The sequence below is a fragment of the Macaca fascicularis genome, chromosome 20 (genome assembly GCF_037993035.2).
Source record: "Macaca fascicularis isolate 582-1 chromosome 20, T2T-MFA8v1.1".
NCBI lineage: Eukaryota > Metazoa > Chordata > Mammalia > Primates > Cercopithecidae > Macaca > Macaca fascicularis.
Window position 1 is genome coordinate 26,556,831 of NC_088394.1, and position 26,593 is coordinate 26,583,423.

At 48.9% G+C, this 26,593-nt stretch overlaps 1 protein-coding gene across 2 annotated transcripts in view; it reads right to left on the reverse strand.

Moving 5' to 3' along the window:
* Positions 1–26,593, reverse strand: part of GTF3C1 (general transcription factor IIIC subunit 1) — an 86,709-nt gene that overhangs the window by 15,075 nt on the left and 45,041 nt on the right. For both annotated transcript variants that reach the window (XM_015442311.3, XM_005591522.4), the window contains exons 12-29: positions 25,133–25,286; positions 22,535–22,638; positions 21,549–21,733; positions 19,116–19,397; positions 18,669–18,814; positions 17,435–17,532; positions 16,847–16,943; positions 16,568–16,745; positions 13,851–13,992; positions 13,294–13,429; positions 12,814–12,895; positions 12,487–12,675; positions 10,294–10,451; positions 8,503–8,645; positions 7,303–7,384; positions 5,339–5,451; positions 3,049–3,111; positions 1,220–1,313 (exon numbers count right to left, since the gene is read on the reverse strand). In XM_015442311.3, the coding sequence (XP_015297797.3) occupies positions 1,220–1,313; positions 3,049–3,111; positions 5,339–5,451; positions 7,303–7,384; positions 8,503–8,645; positions 10,294–10,451; positions 12,487–12,675; positions 12,814–12,895; positions 13,294–13,429; positions 13,851–13,992; positions 16,568–16,745; positions 16,847–16,943; positions 17,435–17,532; positions 18,669–18,814; positions 19,116–19,397; positions 21,549–21,733; positions 22,535–22,638; positions 25,133–25,286 (2,446 nt within the window). The remainder of the gene's footprint in view (positions 1–1,219; positions 1,314–3,048; positions 3,112–5,338; positions 5,452–7,302; positions 7,385–8,502; positions 8,646–10,293; positions 10,452–12,486; positions 12,676–12,813; positions 12,896–13,293; positions 13,430–13,850; positions 13,993–16,567; positions 16,746–16,846; positions 16,944–17,434; positions 17,533–18,668; positions 18,815–19,115; positions 19,398–21,548; positions 21,734–22,534; positions 22,639–25,132; positions 25,287–26,593) is intronic.

Consider the following 26,593-nt stretch of genomic DNA (forward strand, 5'->3'; position numbering starts at 1 on the left):
TCTCTGAGGACAGGGCTTGGGCTCCACATGCTACCAGATCTCTCTGTGGACTCTGAGGCGCCCTGATGATCAGGTCCTCACCCAGCTGAATTCATCAGCGGGACTAGGAAAGTCCCTTTGTTTCCTCATTCTTTTTTCCCCTCATACCCAAATCAGGTAACTTGTTAATGTAAGCCAGGAGCAGATTTTTAGGGTTAGTGATTAAATACAAAATGAATGGGTCCTCCTTAGAATTTCCTTTTGTGATGACTTGGGGGAGAACGAGACCCTGGGTGGCACTGGCTGGGGCCCCTCAGCACCTCTCTGTTGGGGTCTTGGGTGATGACTGACTGAGCTATGTGGTCTCGGGCGTGTGATTTAACTTCTCTGAACCTCAAGTGCCCACATTTGTATAAGAGTAGTGAGACCACTGACTTCCTGGGCTCCACCGGGGGTTCAATGTGATTTCTCTTTCTCACTCTCATCTTCCTTCAGCCGCAGCAGAGTGGCCAGGTGGACTTGTGTCCTCGGGAGACAGATGACTCACTGCCCATGGGAGGGCAGCTTTCCCATCCAGTGACCTCCCACAACCAGAATATCTTGGCATTCCAAAGTGATTATTTGAAAAGCTACGCCGTACAGCTCAATTACTTTCTCAGGTCCTTTGCTATGCCTCATTTCCTCCCCTGCTTCATTTTCTGTCTTAAACGTAAGACTTAAAAACCTCAGCTCTGGGAGGGATGGTGGAGGTCACTGGATCCCATCCCCACGCTTTAAAAACTAGAGAGAGAGATGAGGAGAACCTGGCCAAGAGGTGCGAAGCTTCAGTTCTATGAGATGCTAAGCCCTGGAGGATCACAGCTTGGTAATGACAGGTGACAATCGATGCTGTACACTTGAAATGCACCAGGAGGAGAGAGCGCCAAGCGTGCTCACCACAACGAGAAAAGCTACTGTGTGGGGGGATGTATGTGCTAACTGGCTTGATTGTGGCGATTACTCTGCAATGTATACGTACATCAAATCTTTCAGTTGTATACCATAAACATACATAATAAACACAAATAAATACAAATAAAACAACGATAAAAAGATAAAGTTGAAAGGACGTGTGGGCCGGCATGTTGGGGGAATCAGCCCCTGAGAGCCCACAGCAGAGAAGGGCAGGGGCCAGCACCTCACGAGGCTGGCCTCGGAAGGGTCCACATCCCTGCTGTGCAGCTAGGCAGCCGGTACCCACCTGGAATGACTGGTAGGACTTCATCTGACTGTCCGAGAGGGCCAGTGTGCTCTGGATCAGGTTCTGGAGCACCAGAAAGTGGATGTCATCCACGCTGAAAGAGAGGGGGCGGCAGGGCACCATAAGGCCACAGGCACCACTCAGCTCAGGCAGATACAATTCTTAGGGAAAAAATCTTGAATCTCACAAAAGGGACACAAATGCCAAAACTTCACAAAAGAAAACACAATAAATGATGGTTTCTAGGCTTTACTAACAGGTCCATTTTTGCAGGAGAAAAGTTTCTATTTAGTGGACAGGGGGTGACCTACCCAGAATGGGTTTACATGACCACTAACAAATGTAGTTAGTACTTCTCTACAGAGCTAAAATCAAAGTGACTATTGATTATTCAAGATGGAAAAACAAAACCTGAGCTTTTGGAACTGAGTTTTGCTTGGAAAGCTCATGGGTTGAGAGTTTAAATCCTTTCCTCAATCTACGTTAAGGCTTGGCCAGTGATAGTCAAGGCTAGGGAGTCAGCAACTTTTCCTCTAAAGGGCCAGTTAATACATGCTTTAGTCTTGGTGGGCTCTGTGGAATCTGCTGCAACTATAGCTGACCCCTCTGCACTGTGGACTGAACTGTGCAGATCCACTTACATATGGATTTTCTTTCACCTCTGCCACCCTAGAAACAGCAAGACCAACCCCTCCTCTTCCTATGTCCCTTCAGACTACTCAAAATGAAGACGACAAGGATGAAGACCTTTAAGATGATCTACTTCCATTTAGTGAATAGTAAACAGATTTTATCTTCCTAATTTTGTTTATTTTTTGAGACAGAGTTTTGCTCGTGTCACCCAGGCTCGAGTGCAATGGCATGATCTCAGCTCACTGCAACCTCCGTTTCCTGGGATCAAGTGATTCTCCTGCCTCAGCCTCCCAAGCAGCTGGGATTACAGGCGCCTGCCATGCCCACCTAATTTTTGTATTTTTTAGTAGAGATGGGGTTTCATCATGTTGGCCAGGCTGGTCTTGAACTCTTGACCTCAGGTGATCCACCCGCAGTGCCCTCCCAAAGTGCTGGGATTACAGGCGTGAGGCACTGTGCCCAGCCCCTTATTTTTGTTAATAGTTTCTTTTCTCTAGCTTATTTTCTTGTAAGAGTACAGTATATTATACATATAAAATGCAAAATATATATTAATCAACTGTTTGGTATTGATAAGGTTTCTGGTCAACAGTAGGCTATCAGTGGTTAGGTTTAGGGAGTCGAAAGTTACATGTGGGGCCAGGAGTGGTGGCTTATGCCTATAATCCCAGCACTTTGAGAGGCTGAGGCGGGCAGATCCCTCGAGGCCAGGAGTTCGAGAGCAGCCTGGCCAACACGGAAAAACCCCGTCTCTACTGAAAATACAGAAATTAGCTGGGTGTGGTGGCAGGCGCCTGTAATCCCAGCTATTTGGGAGGCTGAGGAATGAGAATTGCCTGAATCGAACAGGCAGAGGCTGCAGTGAGCTGAAATCAAACCACTGCATTCCAGCCCGGGCAATAGAGCAAGACTCCGTCTCAAAAGAAAAAAAAAGTTCTATGTGGATTTTTGACTGTGCAGGGGGTCGGCGTCCCCTCACCCCCAAGTTGTTCAAGGTCAACTGTACTCACCTCTGATGTTCTCGCATAAAAGCAGCACAGACAACATACAGAATGGGCATGGCTGTGTGCCAATAAAATTTTATTTACATAAACAGGTAGTGGGCCGGATTTGGCCCCAGACTACCCCAGTGCAATAGGCTGTCAGCCACCAAGTTAAGTAGCTGAGGAAAAGCTACTCTATATATCAGCACCTACCTGTTAAGTTCATCCTCCTTCCTGGTTTGATCTTTTTCATCCCCAATTGCCAAAACTCGGTACCTGCAAAAGAAACATAAGAACATGTCAATGAAACAAAGCAGCTCCTCACTAAGCAAGCGGATGCTGACTCAAGATGGCCATTTATTGGCTAAAGTGTTGGGAGTGGGAGAAATGTTGAACTCACCAAAAGTCGAGCGCTGTACATGTAAATTAAAATGCGAATATACCCTGTTCTGCCTGGTAGAAGGAGGGCTGAGAAAATGTGCAGTGTTCACCTACTGACAATTATGTGGCAACACGGAAAAATGTGAATTGGCAAAGATCCACTGTTAATTGTAAAAGGAACAGGATTTAAAACTGTGGGTGTGTTACAATCCAAAAAGAAAAAGCACAAGGAAGAAAATGTCCCAGAAGTAATCTAAAAAAATTATTATCATAGAAAAAGGAAAAAGGTGGTCCCCAGAGGCTGGGAAGTGGAAGGGAAGGAATGAAGAAAGGAAAGATGTAGAGCGAAGGGTATAAAGTTACAGTTAGACCAGAGGAATAAGTTTTCATGATTTCAAACTGCATGGTGACCACAGTTAAGGACATATTACATATTTTGAAATTACTAAAATAATAGATTTTTAAGGTTCTTATTGCCAAAAAAAGAAGTTGGTGAGGCGACAGATATGTTAGTTAACTTGATTTCGTCTTTCCTCAATGGACACATATATCAAAACATCACACTGTACCCCAAAAATATATAAAATTATTATTCATCAATTAAAACAAAGAAATATGAAAATCCCCAAAGAGTAGCCATATTAGGTGTTGGAATTACAAACTATTTCCCCATTTCTTTTTTGAGTTTCATGTAATATTATTTTACTGTATTTATACCATGCAAGTAAATTTAAGAATAAATCATAGAACTGTCTTTTTATAAAATACGGCAAATTGGCCATTTGTAGGACATTTCTTCATTTTCTACTAAACCAATGGAAAAATTAATCTTGATTGCAACAGTAAATTCCTCTTATAATTTAGTGCCAAGAAAAATAAACTTTTCAGAAAAATGTGAAAACCACCTTTGCTTCCTGGGTTCAAGTGATTCTCCTGCTTCAGCCTCCCAAGTAGCTGGGATTACAGGTGCGTGCCCACCACACCCAGCTAATTTTTGTATTTTTAGTAGAGACGGGGTCTTACCATGTTGGCCAGGCTGGTCTCGAACTGCTGACCTCAGGTGATCTGCCTGCCTCAACCTCCCAAAGTGCTGGGATTATGGGCGTGAGCCCCCACGCCTGGCTTGGAACCGTTTTCTATTTTGCCTTGCCTGCCAGAATGCTCAGGATCACAATCAGTATTAAACTGTTACACTTGCAACTTTTTCTTCTCTCTAAATGGTTCATGGACTCTCCTTTAAAAATCTCTGTCTTCTTTTATGATTAAAAGTTGCCCCATAACTTTACTAAGAATATGTGGAGATATAAATTACAAATCAGTAAACAGGCCATTGGACTGACTTGAAACCATGCCATTTGGGAATTCTGGGGAACAGTTTACTGCAAACCAAAAACAAAACTCGGAATGTGGGTAAAGGAGATCAACTCTGAAAACGAGTACAAACTGCTCTTTAGGCATGGCAATACAGTGGGCGCAACATACGTTATCTGTTGAGTGAATGAAGGAATGAGGTCTTCAACTGAAATGCTGAGAGCAAGGGTGTTGTACAGTTCACAGGCAGAACTGATGGATGCCATCATTTTACAAGGAGAAATTCAGAAAAACAGTGGCTCAAGGGACTTCTTGGGTGAGGATGGTGGAGAAAAGGGATCTACATTTGGAAGATGCTGAGGAAACAGGCCTAGTTCACAGAACTTCAGATTTAAAAATTGTACAGGGTTCTGTGCTCATACCCAAGAATGTTCTTCCACACGTCGAGTGGTTCCAGACCCTCCTATGTTCAAATCCTGGCCCTGATGCTTACAAGCACTGTGACCTTGGGCATGTTTCTTACATAGGAATTTCCTCATAGGTAAAGTAAGCAAGCTTAGCAAAAAGTACACCAACCAAACAAGGAAGCCTGAAGGACCAATGGGAGAATGAACATAAATGCCCGGCAGGGTGCTAGGTCCCACTCTGCGTTCAAGTCACCCATGAGAGGAGAGACAGGAGGGCCACTGCAAGGCCAAACGCAGCCAGGCGGGTGCTGGGCACTTCCCGGACCTGCTGATAAGGGAGACAGGGCTGGCCTTTCCCTCTTGCCCTGCGAGGGCCACATGGAACCATCCCAGAAGCCACTTACCTGGCAAACAGCTCCTGCAGTGTGTCTGGGATTTCAAGGTTAGAATTCCTTAGGGCTGAACTGAACTTTTCTTTAAGCTTCTCCACAAATTCTTTAAACTCGTTGGCACAAACCTTTCAACATGAGAGCATGAGAGGTTAAGCCCTTACTCTTCCTGAAGGGAGGTTTTGCTAAGATGCACCAAGGAACATCTTGTAACAAACTCCTGCACCAGCTAAGTCCGAGAGCCACCAACCAGGTGCCTCCCCTGGGCACCTGTCATCTGTCACCTGTCATCTGAGAAGCCTGGTCTATAGAGGAGGCAAAAGACCCTCACCAGTACGCTCAGGAAACCGGGACACCTGGTGCCAACTAACCTGCAGACAGCCTCACGCCTGCATCGCTGGCACTCTCCCAAGTCCCAGGTAAGAAGACTCAAACATGCCCCACACAGTGCTCCCTCACAGCCTCCCTCCCAGGCCTGGTGCTCCCTGGTTCACCTGTGTAGTCAGCCTTCTTCCTCTGCCCCAGCCTCACACTCCACGGGTGGCCCCCAAATCAATTTCCTCCTCTATATGCGCACTGCAATCGTCTCAGTCCAGACCCAGATCTGAGGAGCAAGCTGGTCACGTCAGCCGGTGTGCAATGCGCGACACGGTATGCTCCCGCTCCTCCCTGGCCTGGTGGCTGTGCAGGACGTGGTCCCTGCTGCATCTCGCTGCTATCCTGTTTGCTGTGCCTGCCAGCCCTGCACTCCCTCTCCCCTTACTGTCGCTGCCCCAGTGGTTTCCAGTCTCGCCCAGTGCTGACACCTTTGCCAAGCCCGCTGGCAGACACTGTGGGTGTCTGTGGGTCACCTATTCCATTTTTCCCCATGCTTTCTGATTAGCCAGCCTCAATTTGCTGTGGGGAGGAAGGATGCCCAGCCTCCTAGGATACACCAGGACAGTTTAAGCCACTCATGGCAGCCTGGGTCCCCTGTGCTGTGTCCCACTGTTTCCCAGCCGCGTGGCCCAGGTCTGCCAGGGACTCCTAGGAAAGGCTGCCCCTTGAGGCAAGGGCCATGTGGGTCTATTGCAGCCCCTCTCCCCCCTGCTTCCTGTTCTGGGATTCTGTTGTGAGGACTTGAGCTCTCATAGTCAACATTTGCAACCAGGGGGTCACTGGCATAGGATGGAAAGCTGGCCCCTGCTCCTGGAGGGGAGTGTGGCGGCAGGAACCTGGGAGCCTGATAACATGTCTGCTCCCCTGCACCAGACCAGGACTACCCTCAACTGCTTGGCATCTGGGAAAAAGGAAGCCGCATACACCATTAGGTTAGGTTTTTCTGTCACTTCCATCCAAAAGCATTGCTGAGCCTGCTCCCCGACCTCTGCGGGCCTGTGCCTTCCTCTTCCGGGAGCTGACTGCACTGTCCTGCAATGACCATGTACTTCTCTGTCTGTCCCACTTGCCTGTGGCTTCCTTGGGGAAAAGGCTGCCTCTCCTTGTCCACTGGCCTTACTTGGCACAAGTCCTGCCACACATACTGTAGAGTCCAGGGTTAGCACAAAAACGAAAGATGAGCAGCCTCTGAGGCAAAGGGCAGGAATTTGGGTCAGCAGACTGCTTCCCTCCTTGTCAGCCACCGCCCTGGCCCCTCAGGACAGAAAACTCAGAAAGAAAACACACACCCAGTCTGCAAGCTTTCTAGGAAGCCTGTAATTTCTGAAGAGATGTTCTATTTTCTTAACAAAACAGGCCCAAGGCACAGCAGCCCTTCAAAGTGGCCTGTCAGATTCTAATCATCTTTAAAAACAGATGCTTGAAGCCAGATCAAGTCAAGGCCAACACCAGAGAGCTGACTCAGTGATTTCTCAAGTGAGCAGGAAACAAAGTCCACGTTCCTAAGGCTGGCAGGGGCACTGTGGGACGAGAGGAGCTGACCGAAGTCTAGATGCCCCAACCTCCAAGCAGGCCGAGCCCTGCACCCACACAGGACCTACCTTTGGGTCATCGTAGTCACCTCTTCGATTCATGAAATCTCCAACAAGCGCTTTATCCTGGTACACCTCGGCCAGGCACACTCTGCAGGAAGAGGAGACAAAGCTGGAGTCGGGGAATTGTAACGATGCCGTATTTGCAAACTTCAGAGAGCTCCATTCTCACGTTTCTGGCCTTGGTTGACCGTGGAGCATGAGTTACTTATATGCCTGTTGCGCGACTGCAGCTTTTAAGAACGAAGGATTTGGGGTCAGCCAAACCTGACCTCAGTCAGGTCTGTTCACACTTTACACCTTGGCTTCTCTGAACTTCCGTCCTTCACGGGTAGCCGAGAACACTGAGTCCCAAAGTGTCTCTCACAGGGGTTTGGCCAGGACCATATGGGCTGACCTACGTGAAAGTGTATCATACATTTAAAAACACCAAACAGGCTTTGCAGTTTATTATTCTTAAGTTCTCTAATCTACTGCAAAGCAGGAGGTGTGTCCACTCCACTAACCTTCACATCCCCATGATATAAGGAGAGCCTGACTTGCCCAAAAGAAAATGCAGGAGAAGGCGACCAGCCTTTGCTGGGCTCCCATCCGCCAAGCACTGCTGCCTTCATAAAGAGCTTGCCAGGTAGAGACTCATTCCGCTTTACAGCCTGGTAAGGCGAGGGGACTCCCTGAGGTCACACACACAAGGGCGGGGCAGGAGGACAGTTCTCAGCTCTGCCAAGAACATGGTAGAGGGCATCCTGTCCAATGATCCCAGGTCCTGCCTAGCTTGCTGCTGGAGGGAGCCACCGATCAGAGCTCTCAGGAGCTGCTCTGAGGGCTGAAAACAGCAGGAAAAGCCAGCCTCTGCCTCTGCCTCCACCACCTGCTAGGCACATGGTATTCAGCGAGTCAGCCTATTTAGTCTCTGCTTCTTCATCCAAATAAAGGCTAACACCACCTACTTGTCAAGGCCACTATAAGGTCCAAGCAATACCTTGCATGGGAAAGCACCGAGAATCATGCTTGGCCCTCACCCTCAAAAAACCAAGGTCCATCTCCCCAACAGACTCCAACACTTGGCCACCCCATCAGACGCCTCGTGTGCTCCAGCTGCACTTTCTGCCAGACTCTTAAGCAAACGGGATGAAGGAAGAGTAAAGAATGAATGAGAAGTGCTGACGTAACCACGTCCAAGAATGATCAGGCTTCAATGAGGCTTACTTATAGTTGAGATAGGCCTGTGGGTTTTTGACTATGTAGCGAGCTCTTCGTCCAACGGAATGAGATGTTTTATCCAAAGACTCTTCGAACGTGGCATGCAAAATGTCCCGTACCACCTGCCAGGTGACAAATGGGCCCTTCACCTGGATCAAACACAGAGCCAAGACAAAAAGTCAATATCCTCAGAGCCCACGTCCTGGGGAATTACCATTAAAAAGTGGACAAAATGTGTTTTGTGCAGCCTCCTTCCTCAGAGAACCCCCACAACTATCACCTCACAATATATACTGGTCCCACCATGTGCCAGACACTGAGGGAGATTCTGGGCAGACAAGCACGGGACGAGGCCTCAGTGACCAGCGGGAAAGAGTGTATTCTGACAAGTGCCATGTGTGACAAAGGTGCCCAGAGGAGCAAGGGGGAACTGCCTGAAAGGGCGCTGTATTAGAGGAAATCATGGGGATGTAAAATGTGTTTAGTTAGAAGTCTTAGTGTCCTAATTATGCATCATGTATGCTCAGAAACGTTCTGTATGTTGTGCTTGTATGCCACGTTAGTAGAAGCAGAATGTACAAAATTAGTGGACCTAGGAGAACATCTTGGTCAATAACACAGAAAGGCAAGGCCGACATGAGAAAGCCGCTTGATGACAGTTATTTTCTTACATCCCCAAGGATGAGGTGACCCAAGAAGGCTATAAGTTCCGGTAAGTGGTGAGAGTCCACCAACACTGACCTATGCAGGACCCTCCTGCCTCCTCTAGCTGTACCAGGGCTGAAGTAGAGGGAGGGACGCCCCTCTCCCCCATCAGCTCTGCAATGACAAAGCCATTGCAGATGCAGGGAACAGAAATTAGGGATGACAACATGTCACCTTTCAGGTTTTTCCTTGGAAAAGAGGTTGGGTTGGAATTCAGGAGAGGACTGAGGGATGAGAGAACAGTGGATAAGTGGTCAAGACAAGGGATCTAATAGTTTGCAGGCAAGAAGCATCTGGGCACAGAGCCTCAGCTGGGTTTCTCCTGCCTGGCCTGGCTGAGACCCGCAGGCACACCTGGGCTCCTCTGAAGCTGCCTTGTGGCACTACTGCCTGAAGGGGCCCTGGACTGGCCTGGCAGAGCTTTTTCCTGGAATGCAAATAGGAGGTCTTTCTGCCTTGTGGACCAGCCACGCCAGTGAGCCAAGAGGTACCAGAGGTGACAGAAACAGTGTGAGAAGTATCCGGTCAAGAACAGAGAAAGAGCAGGGTAATGACATGCAATTGGCAGATCGTTCCAGACATGATGGGCAGTTATAGGAAGGTAAATAGGAGCTTTTCAGGCAATGAAGGTGGGAGGAAGGGAGCAGGACAGGGTTAGATTCCTGGTGAGGAGAGAGAAAGAACAGCTCTGAACTAGTTTGCCTGCAGCTAGGCAAACATTTATATGTATACAACTGAAAGCTAAAAAGAAATGTAGAAAAACAGAATGGTATTAATTTGTAGGATTAGCTGGGCATGGCGGGGTGCGCCTGTAGTCCCAGGACTAGGAGAGGCTGAGGTGGGAGGATCACTTAAGGCCAGGTTGAGGATGCAGTGAGCTGTGATCGTGCCACTGCACTCCAGACTGGGTGAAAAAGTGAGGCTCCACCTCTCTAAAAAAGAAAACGTGTAGGATTCTGGGCAATGTTTTTCCCAGGGGCCAAGCAGAGCAGCTGAGAGGAGTGGTCCCTGGCTGGGAGTCCCCGGGAGGCTCAGACAGGAAGGAGCTCCGAGAGAGGGGCAGGCCCACCTCTGGGCTGGGCTGGTTGGTACCTTGGTGTTGAGGACATTGCTGGCAATGCGGCACAGCACGAGCAGCCCGTCCTCCTGCATGGACCAGGTGACGCGAAGCCGCGTCATCCGCTGCAGGGCGCTCTGGTCGGCTTCATCATGGTAGCGCAGCCTTTTGCTTTTTTCTCCTGGGAACTCTCCTAAAAACACCAGAGGGAGAAGGGAGGAGGCCTCTAACACCTGGTTTGGAGCTGTCACTCTACAGAGGGGCAGGGTCCCTACCCAGCCAGTGAGATGTGACTAATGGTATTGGTTATTACCCATTGTGTCTAAAGTCACACAACTAACTGCAAAAGACTCAACCCTTTTGATAGATTTTATTTCTTTTTAAACCCCTTTCATCATTTATCTTGATAAAATTTCACAGGCACAGGTTGGAAGGCTCAATGCAGCCTCTAGTTAGTTATCTGCCAGTTTCCAATCTCCCCCACTGTGACAGAGTCCTTTGAAGGCATCTTGTACAGAAGCCTATGGCGCGTGCTCGGGGCGTATCCACCAAGTGAGCAGGACCAGGGACTGTGCAGTCACTGGGCCCCCACACTCCCTTGCTCTGTGACTGCACGGGCGTTGTGTAGACTTTAGTGCATCTGGGGACAATAAGGCTTCTGCTCCAGGGCCATGGAGAGGGTGGAAGGATACTGCATATAAAACATCCAGCATAGAGTGGTGGCTACTAAATAACTAACATCAGCAGTGAGATCTGTGTACTTAATAACTAAACAGCACCACCACCACCACCAAAGCAGCAATCTACCATCAGGGAATATTCACTGTGTGCCTAGCATTGGTTTATGCTTTTTCAATGTATTATCTTAGAATACTACTTTATAGCAACCTTATGAAATGGATACAATTGTTATCACTGTTTTTTGTTGAGGAACACAGAGACATACAGTGACTTGCTGAAGTCACACAGCTGAGTCAGCTGAGTCAGCAGCAGAGGGAGGATCTGAACCTTGAGAGCATAGCCATGGGGTTGCCAAGGTCTCCTGCAAGGAGCACCTTCACAGGACAGACACCATATGCCACTGCCAATCTCAAAAGGCTGTTGAGCGAGTGTCTTCCAAATTAAGGCAGAAGAAAAGTGGGGCAAGGAAATTTGGACTCGAAGAGACACCATCACATTTTGCAGTGTGATAAATTCTGGTTTTTGAGCCAAATTGGTGCTACACATATCTACGAGAGGCGAAACTGAGGGGGCCATTTCAACTGATGGAATGCTATTTGTTATGAATGCCAGCCAAATAAACCACTAAAAACAGGTTCCTGTTTAAACATTCTGTCTTTATCTGAAATAGCTACCGGCCATCAGTGGCTGCTGTTAAAACTCGTGAACCACTTAGGAAATACAAAAGTGGTCGAAAAACTAGACGCTGGTCTCCTTATCACCCCCTCTGCTACAAATACTGGCTGGATGAAGAACTCAAAATGGCAGTCTAAAAGGCACCATACAAGGGGTGCATCAAATCAGAAGGTGCTGCAGGCTTACACGACTCCCAGCTTCCCTCTAATTTAAAAATGTAATGGGCCCAGCATGGTGGCTCACTTGAGGTCAGGAGTTTGAGACCAGCCTGGCCAATACGGCAAAACCTCGTCTCTACTAAAAATACAAAATTAACTGGGTGTGGTGGCATACGCCTGTAATCCCACCTACTCAAGAAGCTGAGGCAGGAGAACTGCTTGAGCCCAGGAGGCAGAGGTTGCAGTCGGCCAAGATCATACCACTGCACTCTAGCCTGGGCGACAGAGTGAGACTGACGCAAAAAAATAAAAATTTAAAAATTAAAATGCAACATGCCTTTGAACTTTGGCTTGATTAGCATAAATACAGATATTAAAAGGTAAACCCCCCCCAAAATTAGGATTTGGGCTAGTTGTGATGAGGCTGTTGCTGACATTTTTTCAGCTAAGATGAAACTAGGCATTTGAACTGAATGAGTTCCTAAAGTCAGAAGCTCTAAAAGGGAAGCATATGGGACACTCGAGGCTCTCTCGTCTGCCAGATGGATGTGGAAATAAAGCAACCATCACAGAGAGTCAGTGCCACACATCAAGGGAAGGTGGAAACTCGCGTTGAAGGACAGAGCTCAGGCCCGGCTGGAGTGAGGCTGTTGCATGTCTCCAAGCCAAAATGTAAAGACAAGACCCAGTAAATGTAAATGATCACAACTTAACCTTTCTTTCTTCTCTTGATCTTCTTCCCAGGGTCCTTCTTCAGCCGCTTCCGCTTCTGGCTTTTCCCACCCCTCACTCTCCGGTTTCGGTCCAGCGAGGGCTCTTGGTCCACCTCAAACTGCTCTTCCCAGTCAGCACAGAGCTCGGAGCCTACTCTTGCTTCCCCCCAAATATTCAACCTGCTGTTGCCTAGACATAATCACAGGAGACAACAGTTTCAGGATGAGTGCTATAAAGGACAGGAAGGCCAAACTGAACACAGGGTGGTCGTTTAGGTCCTGAACTGGTACCATATTTACTTCTGGGGTGAACCCTCAGCACACGTACCTCTGGCACTGAGAGGCAATGGGCGCTTAGACAGAAACGTCTGGAGCCTCACTGTGAGTCCATTCTCTGCGGCAGTGTTCTCCTGTGAGACAAGCACAGCACTGGGATGAAGCATGAACTTCCACGAATCCCCAGCCGCCCAGAGTAACAAATGCACCAAGGTCTCAAGCTAAGGGCCGCTGTGCACGGACAGCCAGGGGCTGGAGTCTCCTGCCACCCACTTTACCATTGCTCATGTACTCCCTCCTGGAGGACCTGTGTCACCCAGATCTTCTGATCCTTCTTTAAAAAGGAATACCTGTCCACGTCACAGAGTAAGTTAGAATCCACTGGGAAAAAAACAGGCCAGGCACACATTTGAGGGGCCTGACGCACTTTCAATACAGAAGCCAGTATTTGTGTCTCTGGTCAGGCAGGGAGAGACAGGAGGGTGAGTAGCGAGGACCCCTGAGATTGTGGTCCATTGTGACACATGCCCACCTTTTTGGCCTGGTTGATGATGTAGCTGGTCCAGATCCAGTTGCGCTTGAGGTGTCCATAGAAGCTGGAATCAAGCCCTGCGGCACCCAGCCCATCTCCGGGGATCAAGCCTTCATCCACCACCTCACGACTTCCACTAAAAGACAGGAAATCAACAGAAAAGAACGCTTCTTGGTCATCACTGGAAAAGAGAGCCCATGGCTTGGGGTGAGGGACATTATTTATAACCAACTTTCACCTTTCCAGAAAAACACCCCAGAGGTAGCAATGAAGAATTTGGGGGCCCTAAGTGTTGACTCTTTTTCACTTTTGCAAGATAAGTCAAAAATCCAGATTTTTATATAAAATTCCTAAAATAAATTTTGATAACTGATTACATTTTTAAAAACAAGATGTGGGCTAAATAAAGTATGTCTGGAGCCAGCCATCTGCACCTCTGCACCAGAGACACAGGCCGTCTGGCCTGACATCCTAAGCCAGACAAGGGCGGGCAGGCATCTGAAACGAGCACCACCGCAGCCCAGTCCCGGCCGGCCGCGCTTGGGACGGACACGCACGTGGTGTACTCCAGCATGGCGCACTTGCGCTCCAGGTTGTGCTTGTCCATGGCACTCTCCTGCTCCTTCTGTAGGCTGCCCTCCTCGTCGCTGCCCTGGTCTGTGCTGCTGTTCTTCCTGACGCGCGGGCAGCGCACCACGCCTGGAAAACCAAACATCAGGGTGACTGATCACACCTTCCTGCTGCAGCTCTGGTGGCTACTGCCTGTGGCTGAGTGGGGAAGAAGAGTGGATTCCCCGCCTGTGAAAAGGCTCCCTGGCCACTGGGAGGTCTGAGATTGGTAAGACCTCTTCATACAAAATATCCATACAAGAAAATCAGAGGGAACAGAGGAAGAGAGTTGGAGTACTGGTGGGTGACCTGAGGAAAGGGTTTATGCCAGACTGAACTCACTAAAGACAGAAGGCAGGCAAGGCAGTAGAGAGAGCCCGGCAGGCTCAGGGAGTCTAGCGCAAGGGAAACCCAGGCCTTCCTGTCTCTCAGAAAGTCCCGGGAGCTGCTGGCGCCAGGGTGGCAGAAACGACGGCCCTTGCTGGTGGAGGCAGGAATGGGGAGGGGCCTGCATAGATAGATTGCTGAGATGTACTGCATGAAGCAGGCCTGGGCCCCACCTGGCTCCAGGAGCAGCCAGATGTCTCCTAAGTGCTCAAGAGGTTTGCTAATGGAGTTGAGAAATGATATCCAGTTATTCTATAATACAGAAAATTGCATTTCTTGCAAAGAAATATAAGATACCACTAAAAGCACTGCTTGATAGGTGAGGGAAGGTTTGTAGACTCTAAAGACTCTCTCCTAGCATGCTCGGAGACCTCGGCTCGATGGCATGGCTGGTGGGGCCTGGGCCGCGGGAGCTCAAGCCCCACACCCCGCAGCTGGAACTTTACATGAGACGCCTTGCCCAACTTCACCTTGGCCCATATGGTGGTGGCAGTGGAGTTCTCAGCTTAGAAATTAACTAAGATTCAGGGAGGTTACAAGTAGCTTGCCCGAGGTCACCCGTTTGAATGGACCCTTGAAACTAACAGTATTTAAGGCAAAGCTTCTCATATAAATAACAGCAGCACAAGTCTGCTTGTGAAAAACGCAGACTCTCCGGGTAGGGCCCAGTAATCAGCATTTAATATGTTCCTCAGGTGATTCTTACGCAGGCTAATGTTCATGCAGCACCTACTCTAAAAGATGATTGCATCTCATTATATGATGCTTTTTCCCTCGTCCTTGGGGCAGAACCTCTTCAAATGTTTATTGAATGAAGGGATAATCAATGCCTGATTAATGGGCTCAATAAGCCTCTGCGATTTCTGCTCATCAATACCTAAAGGGATGGAAATTCACCAATTGTCAGGCCTGAAAAACTCTGGTGCAAATTCAAGCTGGTTCACAAATTTTTATCTACATATAAAATGCAGGGGAATTAGGGCATTATTAAAATCTAAATTGGCAAAAGCCTAGCTCACTGCTGAATGCCGAGGATTCTATGAAACACAATGTTCTAAAATATGTCTGGACCCATGAAAGTTTCTAAATACAAGTGCTATTACTCTTGGCATTAAATAATTCTGCCAAGTAAAATGTGTGACTCCCACTTTGCAAAAATAAAAATGTGATACTGGATCTTCCAGCTTCAAGAAGGGAGGAGCAGAATGGAACTCCTCTTGGAGGTGCAAGCTGAACGTGATTTCCTTTCCCTCCTGGTAGAGGTGGCAGGAAAAGGCCAGGTGGAGAGAGGCCTGGAGGAAAAGCACTGCAGGGGAGGCTCTCTTGCTTTCTGCAGACCCTCCATGCATTTGATCCACATTTACAGGAAGCCAACTGTGCACCCGGCCTTTGTGACACATCGTGGCGATGGAAGCCAACTATTCTAAACATGAGGAACTCACAGGATGAAATGGAATGATGCTAATAAAGCTGTGGACAGGCTTTCTCTGAGAGGTGATGCCTGGAGTAGGAGTGGGCATCTGAGAAGCAAGTGAGGGAGGGAGGGCCCTTCTAGGGAGGAAGAGGGGTGTGGGCAGAGGCTCCCAGCAAAGCCCAACTCCGCAAAGTCACCAGCACATCGTGTCAGTTCCCTCCAAAACACCTCTAGTCCTGCCCTGTCCTCCCCACTGTCACCAGTGGATGCCACTCTCCTCCCACCCACATGGCCTCCTCTCTTTCTCCAACATACCACTCAGGGCCTCAGCTTGTGGCACTGCCCCTGCCTGGGATGCCCTCCCCAGCTCTGGCCCTGGCTCTGCCTCATCCTATAGGATTCAGCTCCAATGTCTCCTCCACAGCAAGGCTGCTCCTGAGCCCTGGAATAAACACCCCTGCAACCAACACCCGGGCCCTCATCGCACTCCTGTGAGCTGTGTCTCCTCTTCACACTAGATTCCAAGTCTCATGGAGGCAGGGCGGGGTGTGTCCTCACTGCAGCATGGTCAGGCAGAGGAAGTGACACACAGCAGGTGTTTAATAAATACCCACTCAACGAACAAATGAAGACAAAGTGCAGCTACCTGGGCTCAACTGGGTGGGGGAACTGGGAGCACCCCACCCATTCAAGGCCCACCACTCTCCTTTCGGAGGGAGCCCCAGGGGTGCTCTGGGCCTCTGGGGAGCACTCGGAACACACCACTGGTCGAGGCGACTCCTAGGCTTTTCTAGCCCTAAATCCCAGTTAGCACACAGAAAGGAGCAAAAGCAGCCAGGTCCAGCCAAAACAGCCGACACCCACCTAGTGGGGTGTTGAGGCAGACGCACTGCAGGTCAAACCAGTAGTTTTCCACATCCTGCATTGAGTTCAGGACATAGAGGCGCCTCTCGAAGGGCCGGCTGCTGCGCGCCAGGTTGTAATGTGGGTCGCAGATGGTGGTGTCAACAATGACTGCATTCTTCTTCAAGAAGATAAAGACCTAATGGGAGACACCAGACAGGGAGAACCCATATTGGGTTTGGCTGCTTGGAGACTGTTAAACAATCAGAATCTCCTTCGTTTCGACTTGAGAGACATTACCTGATCTTTATCCTGAAACTTTTCCGTGGGACCAAACTGTAGCAGCCCCATGTAGCACAGCCTCTGAAGGTTCTCCACCACCGAAAAAATGTAACGCCTAGAAAACAGAGGGGGCGGGAGGTTCCCATCACCCCACACTCGCAGCCAGCCGCAGAGGTCTGCATGTGGGGTGAGGGGTGTGACTTCCTTCTTCTCTTTTCCACCTGGTGGTCACTGGAGGACCGGTCTCAAGCTGACACTGTACTGAGGCCCAGAACTACCCAACCTAATACCCAACCAGGGCCACAGAGATCAACCCGACACTGGGGATTTGATTTGGAAAGTAAAAGTAATGAAAGGAGGAAAAAAAAACATTCCCGTACTTGCAGACATTAGCAGCAGATTTTACTTTAAAAGAACCTTCCAATCAAGTAATAAAATGTACCAGTCCATACTTCCATTAATATTAATAACTTAATAAAAATCTTGAGTTTTTGCAAGCTGGAAGTTAGAAACCTTTTCCTCTTCCTGGTGAATGATGGCTCAGAGCCCTGACTAAAGGGTTTGTTTAGACCTGCGGCCACTCTGGATCAGGTTCAATGGCCTCACCTCTTGTACAGAAGCTGCTGCCGGATGGGCCTGGGGAGAAAGCGGATCAGCGTGTGCTTCTTCAGCGGGTGGTTCAGAAAGTCCTCCAGGTTGTCCACCTGAAGAGGTGATGTGCAGGTTCAGCTCGCCCTGGCCCTCAAGAAACTTGAAAAAGTGTTCGCCACTATTTTCTGAACATAGTCTCCCTGAACCTGCCCACTAGGCTCTCCTTCCTGCCTCACCAAGTGCCCGTGCATCTCTGCCTTCGGCCTTGCTGCCCCTCCCCTCCAGCCCAACTACCACACTGCAGGGAGCAATAAACAGGTGCCCTCCTACCCTGCTGGTGGGCATAGAAATTGCTAAACCTTTCCCGGGGGCAACACAAGAATATATACATTTATATTAAACAAGAAAAGATGAGATGGAGAACACGCGTTCCTTTTGAAGCCAGTGATTCTGCTCCTATCCTTACCCGAAGGAAATAATGCTGGAGCCGCCAATCTATGTCTACCAAAAGGTATTCATCAACATGTCATAATAAATACCTACTCAACGGTAGCAAGAAAGTGGAATTTAAATGTCCAAAAATAGAAAATATTATAGTTAAATAAATTAGACAGATAAGAATACCATGAATCTACTTAATATCAAGTCTGAAAAAGTTAATGATACAAAAAATATGAAACATTCTTTAGTCAAAAGCACAGACAATAAGAGAGAATATAGTTTCAATTCAGTTTTTTTTTAAAGGGAGATCACACACATACCCGTGTACACACAAGTGTGTATGGCATAGCAATGAAAGACTACAAAAAACTTACCAAGATAATTACTTAGTAGTAATTATATCTCTGAGTGATACAGTTATGGGTAATTTCTATTTTATCTTTCTCTATTTACCAAATTTCTAAAAACAACATGTTTTATTGTTGTAATATAATTGTCTTCTTTCTGTCTACCTACCTACCTACCAATAGATCCATTTAGAAGAACGACTCTTTGAAGTATTTACCCCTGATCAACCACCCACCCATCCACCCAATCATCTTTCTAATCTAATCTAGTCTAATCTATCTCAAACAAATCCTTAAAGTATTTTCCCTTGACTAAGCATCCATCTATCCATCCATCCACCCATCCATCCATCCATCTGGGCAACCCTGGGTCTTCAAGTATCCTCCCTTGCCCAGGTGAGTGTAGGCCTCCCAGCCCAGAGCCGAGGGGCCAGTCCTGTGATGGCTCCTGTCACCAATACCTTGTAGCTGACTTGCACAATCTGGACGAAGATGGAGAGGGGAAGGCAGAGGAGGATGTCGCTGACGAGAGCCCAGCCAAAGCCGAAGTCCCTGTGGACTGGGAGCGGGGGGATGTAGCGCATCCACGAGGCATCGTCCACATACACTAGGAAAAAACTCACAGTTACCCCTGGCAGCCAGGATCCCAGTCACCATGGTGACATATGGTGACATCATCTCCCAGGAGGTCTTGATGTCCTTACCCCCAACTCGAGGAAAACTCTACTTGTCAGGCAGGAAGGAAGATGAGGAAGAAAGCCTGCAGGTTCAGGAAGTGTGGATTATGTTTCCATTTGGATCAGAGGCTGTAGCCAGTTTATACAAGGATAAGGAACCATCATGTTTCTCCCTGGATCCTACTACTGGGCCTGCCTGCCCCAGGTGCAGGAGTGGCAGGGGCCTCTCACCTGTCTCCGTGGCGAGCTCCACTTCAGCCTCCCAGGTAACACTGCCTTGGCTGTCTTTAGATGGGGCTTCAGAGCAGGCCTCCCAGGCATTTCCAGAGGAGGACGGCCGGATGCCTGCCCTGCCCGACTCCTGCTTTATCGTTCTCCGTTCACTGATGAGGCTTGGTTTCTCCACAGTGCTGCTGCCAGGGTGCCCGTAGATGAGGTACCACAGAAACATGTGGACCATCCGCAGGCGAGGCATTTTGGGCAGAAACCCTAGAGAACGCCCCAGTCCGGGAACTAAAGCAAGAAAGGGAGAGGGCGGTGCTTGAAAAATCCCATATTGAATTCAGTCTAATTCATTAAAAAGCGATTGAGTGCCATTATGTGCCAGGGCCCAGAAAGATGGCAAATATTCTTACTGTCTTAGAGCTTACTTTCTAATGGGCAAGGACTGATAATAAAATATAAGATCTAAAATAGCCCATCAGATGAAAACAGCTGGTGCAGAAAATAAAGCACGGATGGGAGGAGGGCTGCAATTCTACAAAAGGAGAGGCCTCATTGGGGAGCCTTAGAGTGAACTCCAGTTGGTGAAGGAGCTGCCGGCAGTGCAGACCCCTTGGGGCGTGCCTACAGGGCAAATGCAAGGGGCCTGAGGTGGGGGTGTGCCCCGCACATTCCTGGAAGCGGAGGCAGAGCAAGGAAGGAGAGTACAGAACCTGTGGCAGGAGGGCAACCGAGCAGGGCATCAGCAAGGAGGGTGGGAAGGTTTGGATGCCCCTCCACATCTCACGTCGGCATGTAATCCTCAGTGCTGGTGATGGGGCCTGGTGGGAGGCGTCTGGGTATGGGTTATCCCTCATGGCTTGGTGCCATCTTCATGAGATCTGGTTGTTTAAAAGTGTGTGGCACCTCCCCCAACTCTCTCTCTTGCTCCTGCTTTTGCCATGTGATGTGCCTGTTCCTCCTTCACCTTCCATCATGGCTGGAAGCTTCCTGAGGCCTCAGCAGGACCCAAGCAAATGCTGGCACCATGCTTCCTATACAGCCTGTAGAACTATCAGCCAATTAAGCCTCTTTTCTTTGCAAATGACCCATCCTCAGGTATTCCTTTATAGCAGGCTAAGAACGGCCTAACAGAGGGCCTGAGAAGCTACTGGATAAGGATTTCTGGCTTGATGAGAACTGTGCCAAATATTCCATAATCTCAGTTTTTGTTGTCTTTTTTTTTTTTTTTTTTTTTTGAGACAGAGTCTCGCTCTGTTGCCCAGGTTGGAGTGCAGTGGCGTGATCTCAGCTCACTGCAACCTCCACCTCCCCGGTTCAAGTAATTCTGCCTCAGCCTCCCAACTAGTTGGGATTGCAGACACCACACCAAGCTAATTTTTGTATTTTTAGTAAAGACAGGGTTTCACTATGCTGGCCAGGATGGTCTCAATCTCCTGACCTCATGATTCACCCACCTTGGCCTCCCAAAGTGCTGGGGTCACAGGCATGAGCCACAGTGCCCAGCCATCTCCATTATTTTAAAGGAGCTTATTTCTTTGTTGATACAAATGCACTGTTGCTTGGTTTTCCCCAGTGAGAGATGACGGCTGCGAGAGGAGGTAGGCACAGCAAGAGAGTACAGGACAAGCAGTCAGAAAAGGCCCACCCGAGGAACACCTGTGCTGACCCTGGTCCATTCGAGTGCAAATGCTGTCTAGCTGCACACACTCATGCTGCTGTTCCTCCTTCACCTGTGCCTTCTAACAGGGGAACCTTGAGAGTAAATGCCACACTGTGGGGCTGCAGCCCTGGGAAACGGAAGTCACACACACAATCTCTTCCACTTGGAATCCCTGGGTCTGCTGTGTCTCGGACCCGATGCTGCCTGACAGACAGTCGGGCCCCGATGAGCCAAATTTTCCCTCCTTCCTGAACCAGCATATGTGCCGTGGCCTGGAGAGGAGCTGAGCATCCTGATTATAATGCCATGGCCACCTGCCTTGCTCAGCACAAGTTCAGAAATGAGGGAGGAGGGAATCCGTCAGCGCTCCAACTCTGAGGAAATTATAGGAGCACTCAGACTCATCAATGACTGTGCTGCTGGGGGATTTGTCGAGTCGGGACAGGGAGAAATTTTCTGTAGTTTGTAGAATGTTCCAGCTCAAGGACATTCAGCAGAAGAAATTATTCATTCCTCATATTGACATCTAGCTGGATTTCGTCAGAGTCTATCCAAAGCCTTGTAAGGTATGGCAGGCAGAATTGTCCCCATTTTGCAGATAGGCAAACAGACGCTGGAAGAAGTTATGTGGCCAGAGTAACAGGATCCAGCCCACAGCTCAGATGCGATTCTTCTGACTGTGGCTCAGAGCTCGAATGGAGACGACCAAGTGCCTCAAACATCGTCATACAAACAACAAATCAAATGTAACTAAACACAGACAAGAAGCTGCTGCTTACCTACAACGGGGTGATAATTTCTAAGCTGGGTTATGCCCATTTTCTTATCACTTTTTTTCATCCGTCCACTTTCTGATCTAGAGGAAGCACTCAGCTGAGAGTCCCCTGATCCACTTGGGCCCTCTTTTCCTTGACTGTCTTCTTCTGCCTCCCCTTGGGGCACTGGAGGCTGGGAAGTTTTAACCCTGCAGTTCAAATAAACATGCAATAATGTACCGAGAAAATCAAGGGCTAAGAGAAAGGACAGAGTCTGTCTGCGTGAATCAGATACAGCCTCTTGGCCTGGGGGTTTCAAATTCTGCTCCCTGTAGGGGCCAGGGAGATGATGCAAACAAAATGTCAAGTCACTGAAACTTTTGGGGGTGGTAGGGATTGTGGGGCCCTGGAGAGGGCACCCCCACTTATGGGTGCTGCCTTGTGAGACAGGGAATCCAATATGCTAGATCTCTGACATATGCATCAATGCTAGAAGTCAGGAATTATATGAGAAATTAACCAGCAACCTATTCAAAGTATGTGTGGCCAATACTTAGCAGATCCCACAAACCAGCATGTGCAAGCCAGATCAGCCCTCTGCCTGCCTGTGAGAGTTTCTAGCTGAGACACAGCTAAGAACTTTCTCCCTCCCCTGAGTTTTCTCTCAGCTCATTACATGGTTTATGAATGACATTAGAGAAGATCTGAGAAAGGCAACCAGAATCACTGTGAGCCATTATGAGAGTGAGTGTCAGACTTCAGAGGCCTACGATGGGGAGTGCTCTGTCCACACTCTATCAGACAGAATAAAGACCATTAGGACTTTCTTCCCCCCTACAGAATCCTGAAATTGGTCCTTATTTAGACTAGGATATCATGGACCATGAACTCCAAACCAACAAATCCACTGATCCATGAAGGTATAAAGAAAGGGCTCTTATGGACTGCTGCAGGCTGACACACAGGCCTGGCAGCCTTGCTATGGGTTCCTCCCAGGCGCCTCCACTTGCCTGTTGGCTGTGCTTGAATTGGAGATCCGGAAGCGGACCTGCTCGATGGCACTTCTCACCAGAGGGTCGTTCTGGTCCATGGACGGGTGCACCACCAGATCCACCTGGAGAGAGAGGTTGGAGCATCCCACAGGTCAGAGAAGAGCTGAGGAAGACTTGGCTCCACAAGTCGATTCCTGGTGGAACCTCAGTCACACCTGTTTTCATTAACATTTCCAAAACACAATTAGGAGATCGAAACAAAATGTGTTGCTGAACAGTATGCTGGTGCAGCTACTGGCAGCCAAACCCCTCAAGTGACCAAGCAATCAGGCTCTGCCATGGGTGCCGGGGCTGCTCAGCCCTACTGAGGAATCGGGCCAGGACACAGAGCCGTCCCCCTGCAAATCCCTCACTGGGCTGTCACAGCCCACTGGTTTCTGTTGCTACCTGGTGGGCTGCTCTGTACCCCCTTCCCACTATCTGAGAATTTCCCAGTTGCTCGTGAGTCCTGAGGGCTTCCATCTGGAAAAGGTAAGCGGCTTTCATTAATCTACCCTTGCTGAGAGTGCCATCATGGGACTCCTGCCAGGCGCACGTCCAAACAAACCGGCAGAGAATTAGAGCTGCTTTTGTTGTTTTACCTTTTCCGAGCTACTGAAGCTGAACAGTTAAGGTGGTTATCATTTCATGAGAGATACACAAGATGAAAAACAGACTGTGTGGAAGGGAAGTAACTTGAACGCTCAGCAGGGAGTCGGGGAGTGGAGCACGGTGTGTGTGAGCGCACCAGTCATGCTGTGGCAGGTGAGGATGGCCAGGACCCCAGGGAGCCATGCTTCTTGCCTGTCTTTGCTGAGGCAGGGGACAGCAAGGTCAGGCTGTCTGAGTATCCACTCTGGCCAGCAGCTTCATGCTGAACACGGGCTCAGATAGATCTGGAAACGGGGCAGGCAACAATGCCTAGACGAGGGCTCCCGAACGCCACTCTTGGCTCATTTTCTCCTGATCCTCATTTGTGAAATAAGGACCACCCCGCCCCCATCCCCAACCACCAGCTTTGTGGTTTTGTGAAGCTCAAATGAGATGCAGTGAGGCAACATTTCAGAGAAGTCAAAGGCAAGGGAGAAATATACAGCACTCACATTGCCCCACTTTCCACAGCCAAACGGCCCAGCAAACTTCCCAGAGGCCCCATGGGCGGGGGAGAACACAGGAGCAAAGGCAAAAGACTGACACAGGCACACCAGCTCCAGTCCACATGGCCCCAGCAGATCAAAAGCTGCCAGCAGCACATGCTCTGGGTGCCAGAGAAAGTCTTGCCTGGAAACCTACGCTGGTACTAGAGTCACATGCACACGACGGAAGCCCTTTCCAGCTACTATAGTGGGACCTTGTGGCAAGAGGCCTGGGCACTTTCATTTTTGAGGTTATGTGGCCCCCCATGCTTACCCGCTGCCCCCGTCCCTCGCCCACTCCCTCCAGCACTGCCTGGAGACATAGCTGATGCCTATGCCTGCCTGCCTCTCCCTAACCCTAGACTGGAGGGTGGGAGGGTCGGGGGATTCCTGTCTTCAGCGCCTGCACTCTTTGAAGATGAACAGAAATCGAAGACACTGCTGCTACTGGGCTAGTTTTTCTCGGCCTTCACTGAGAGAGGGCAGCGCAGGAACCCACTGCCACTGCTCAGGGCACAAGTGGCAGGCTGGTGGGGAAGCAGGGAGCAGGGGCCAGGGAACATTATTGTTTTATTTTAAAAAGACTTACAGTAGATATAAAAACTGAGAAGAGCTGTCAATGTGGGAAGGATAGACACTGTTGTTTCTTAAGTCATTTTTCGTACTGCTCTGCAGTTTTCAAATTTCTCAAAAAATAAAAGTAGAAAAGCAAAAATGACCTTGCTAGCTTATTAAGAAAACAAAATATCAAAGCAGAGCTTTCTTAAGGCAGAGATTTAAAATGCAGTCAGAAGAAAAGGTCAGGAAATTATGAGCGACTGTCCCCACACAACCATTCCCTTTGGCCCTGGTGCCTGGCTGTACCATCACAAATTACCCTGACTGTGAAAAACGTGTGCCTTAGAATGTCCATGAAGCTGCTGAGCTACAGTTGCTATGGGAATGCATCCCCCTAAACTTTAAATTTTACAGAAATAGACATGTTGAGGCGGAAGAGATGTACTGCTCCCATCGGATAACCCGGCAGCGCATCCTCACTGACTCAATGCCATTGCTTCCTCTGGGATATTTCCTCAGCTCTCTGAGGAAAGCGTTCTTGCTGCTTAGTCTAAATTTCCCACCTTCTAAATGTTATTTCATTTGTCCCACAATGACTGAACTTCAATATGCCTCTGCCTGCCTTCTGCTTCTTCAAGGATGGCTGCGGGGCTGGATGCCTGCACAGCTGCTGCCTGGAGTTGACATGCTTTACAATCCTAGCAAATTTTTGCTCTTTTCTGTTTCCAGCTAACCTGTATTCCCCAAATCAGGAGGCGTAATGGGAAATTCCCAGTCACTGGTAATAAAGCAACTACCAGGATACAGCAATGACAAGAGAAGCTAGACAAAAACTTGCAACAGCACTAGGCTGGCTCTGGACATCAGGGGAGGCCCTGGTTACCTTCTTCTTGATGCCATCTTGAATGACGGTGGTCCGATACAATCGCAAGAGACCTTCCTCAGACAGGTTCCGCACCAAGCGGACGATGGACTTCTTGCAGCACTTGGTGGACACACCTTCCTGCTTCTCCTGATCCATGATCATCTTCTGAATCCTGGGAATCACAAAATAAGCAGGTAACATTCCCAATCTCAACGTGGAAGGCCTTCCTCAACCCAGGCAACAGAGACATGCCTCACGGTACCAACAGAAACAGGGAAAGATCAAAGAGGGTTTCCCCACCCTGGAAAGACTGACTTCTTGAGACGTTAGTGATTGTTTCCCTCTGTGGCAAACGTATCAGATAAGGACGAGCCACCAAAGACAGCAGCTCCACAGCTGAGTCTTTCACCAGCAGCTTAAGAGACTACAATTTGAGATCATGATGGCAGGGAAACTGTGCACCATGATAGAAACCTGTCTTCACCAAGTCGAATGCTAATTTAACATCCAGATAAGGGCTGCTTCGGTTTATTACTAGCCCGTAAGATCTGAAGTGCGTTTTGAATACCTCTAGGTCTTACTGAATCACGATGGTGATCTTTCTAGATCACTGATCAAAGAACGCAGGGCCAGCGGGCGTGGTGGTCACGCCTGTAATACCAGCACTTTGGGAGGCCCAGACGGGCGGATCACTTGAGGCCAGGTGTTTGAGACCAGTCTAGCCAACATGGTGAAACCCTGTCTTTACTAAAAATACAAAAATTAGCCAGGTGGGTGCCTGTAATCCCAGCTACTCAGGAGACTGAGGCAGGAGAATCGCTTGAACCCAGGATGCAGAGGTTACAGTAAGCTGAGATTGCATCACGCACTCCAGCCTGGGCATCAGAGCAAGACACCATCTCAAAAGAAAAAAAAAAAGAAAAAGAATAAAAAATAGAATGCAGGGCCAGAAGGGACATTAGGAACACCTAGCTAAACCTCTCATGACTCAGAGGAGGAGAACAAGGTGACAGTGTGTGCAGATGGTCCCTACCCCCTCCCATTCAGCCTTCGTTAGAGACGGAGTATGAGGAAGAAGCCATGTCCCTGATGGAAGGTAAGGCTCCTCCTCACCAAGTGGCTCTCACATTGGGTGCCTCAGAAGCCCTGAAAATGCCACCCAGGAGGTGGTGGTGACAGGAGGTTACAAGAACCACATCAGAGTTCAGAGCCTCTACTCCATCCCAAACACAGAAGCTCTACTTGTGTCTCTTGTTTTTTCTCCTCTAGAAGATTCTATTTGCACAAAATGCACCATGGAGAACTAAAAGTCTGGAAGTAATGCTACTACCCGCTTAAGTGTCTCCATAGCCCTTCTACAGCAACCATCTTCCAGGTAAGGAAAAGACAAACGCACTTTCCCTGTGACTTCTGCTTCCTACTCAGCCATTCTCTCTCTGACTAGTGTGCTGATAATTCCTCACTATCTGCTCCTTTTGA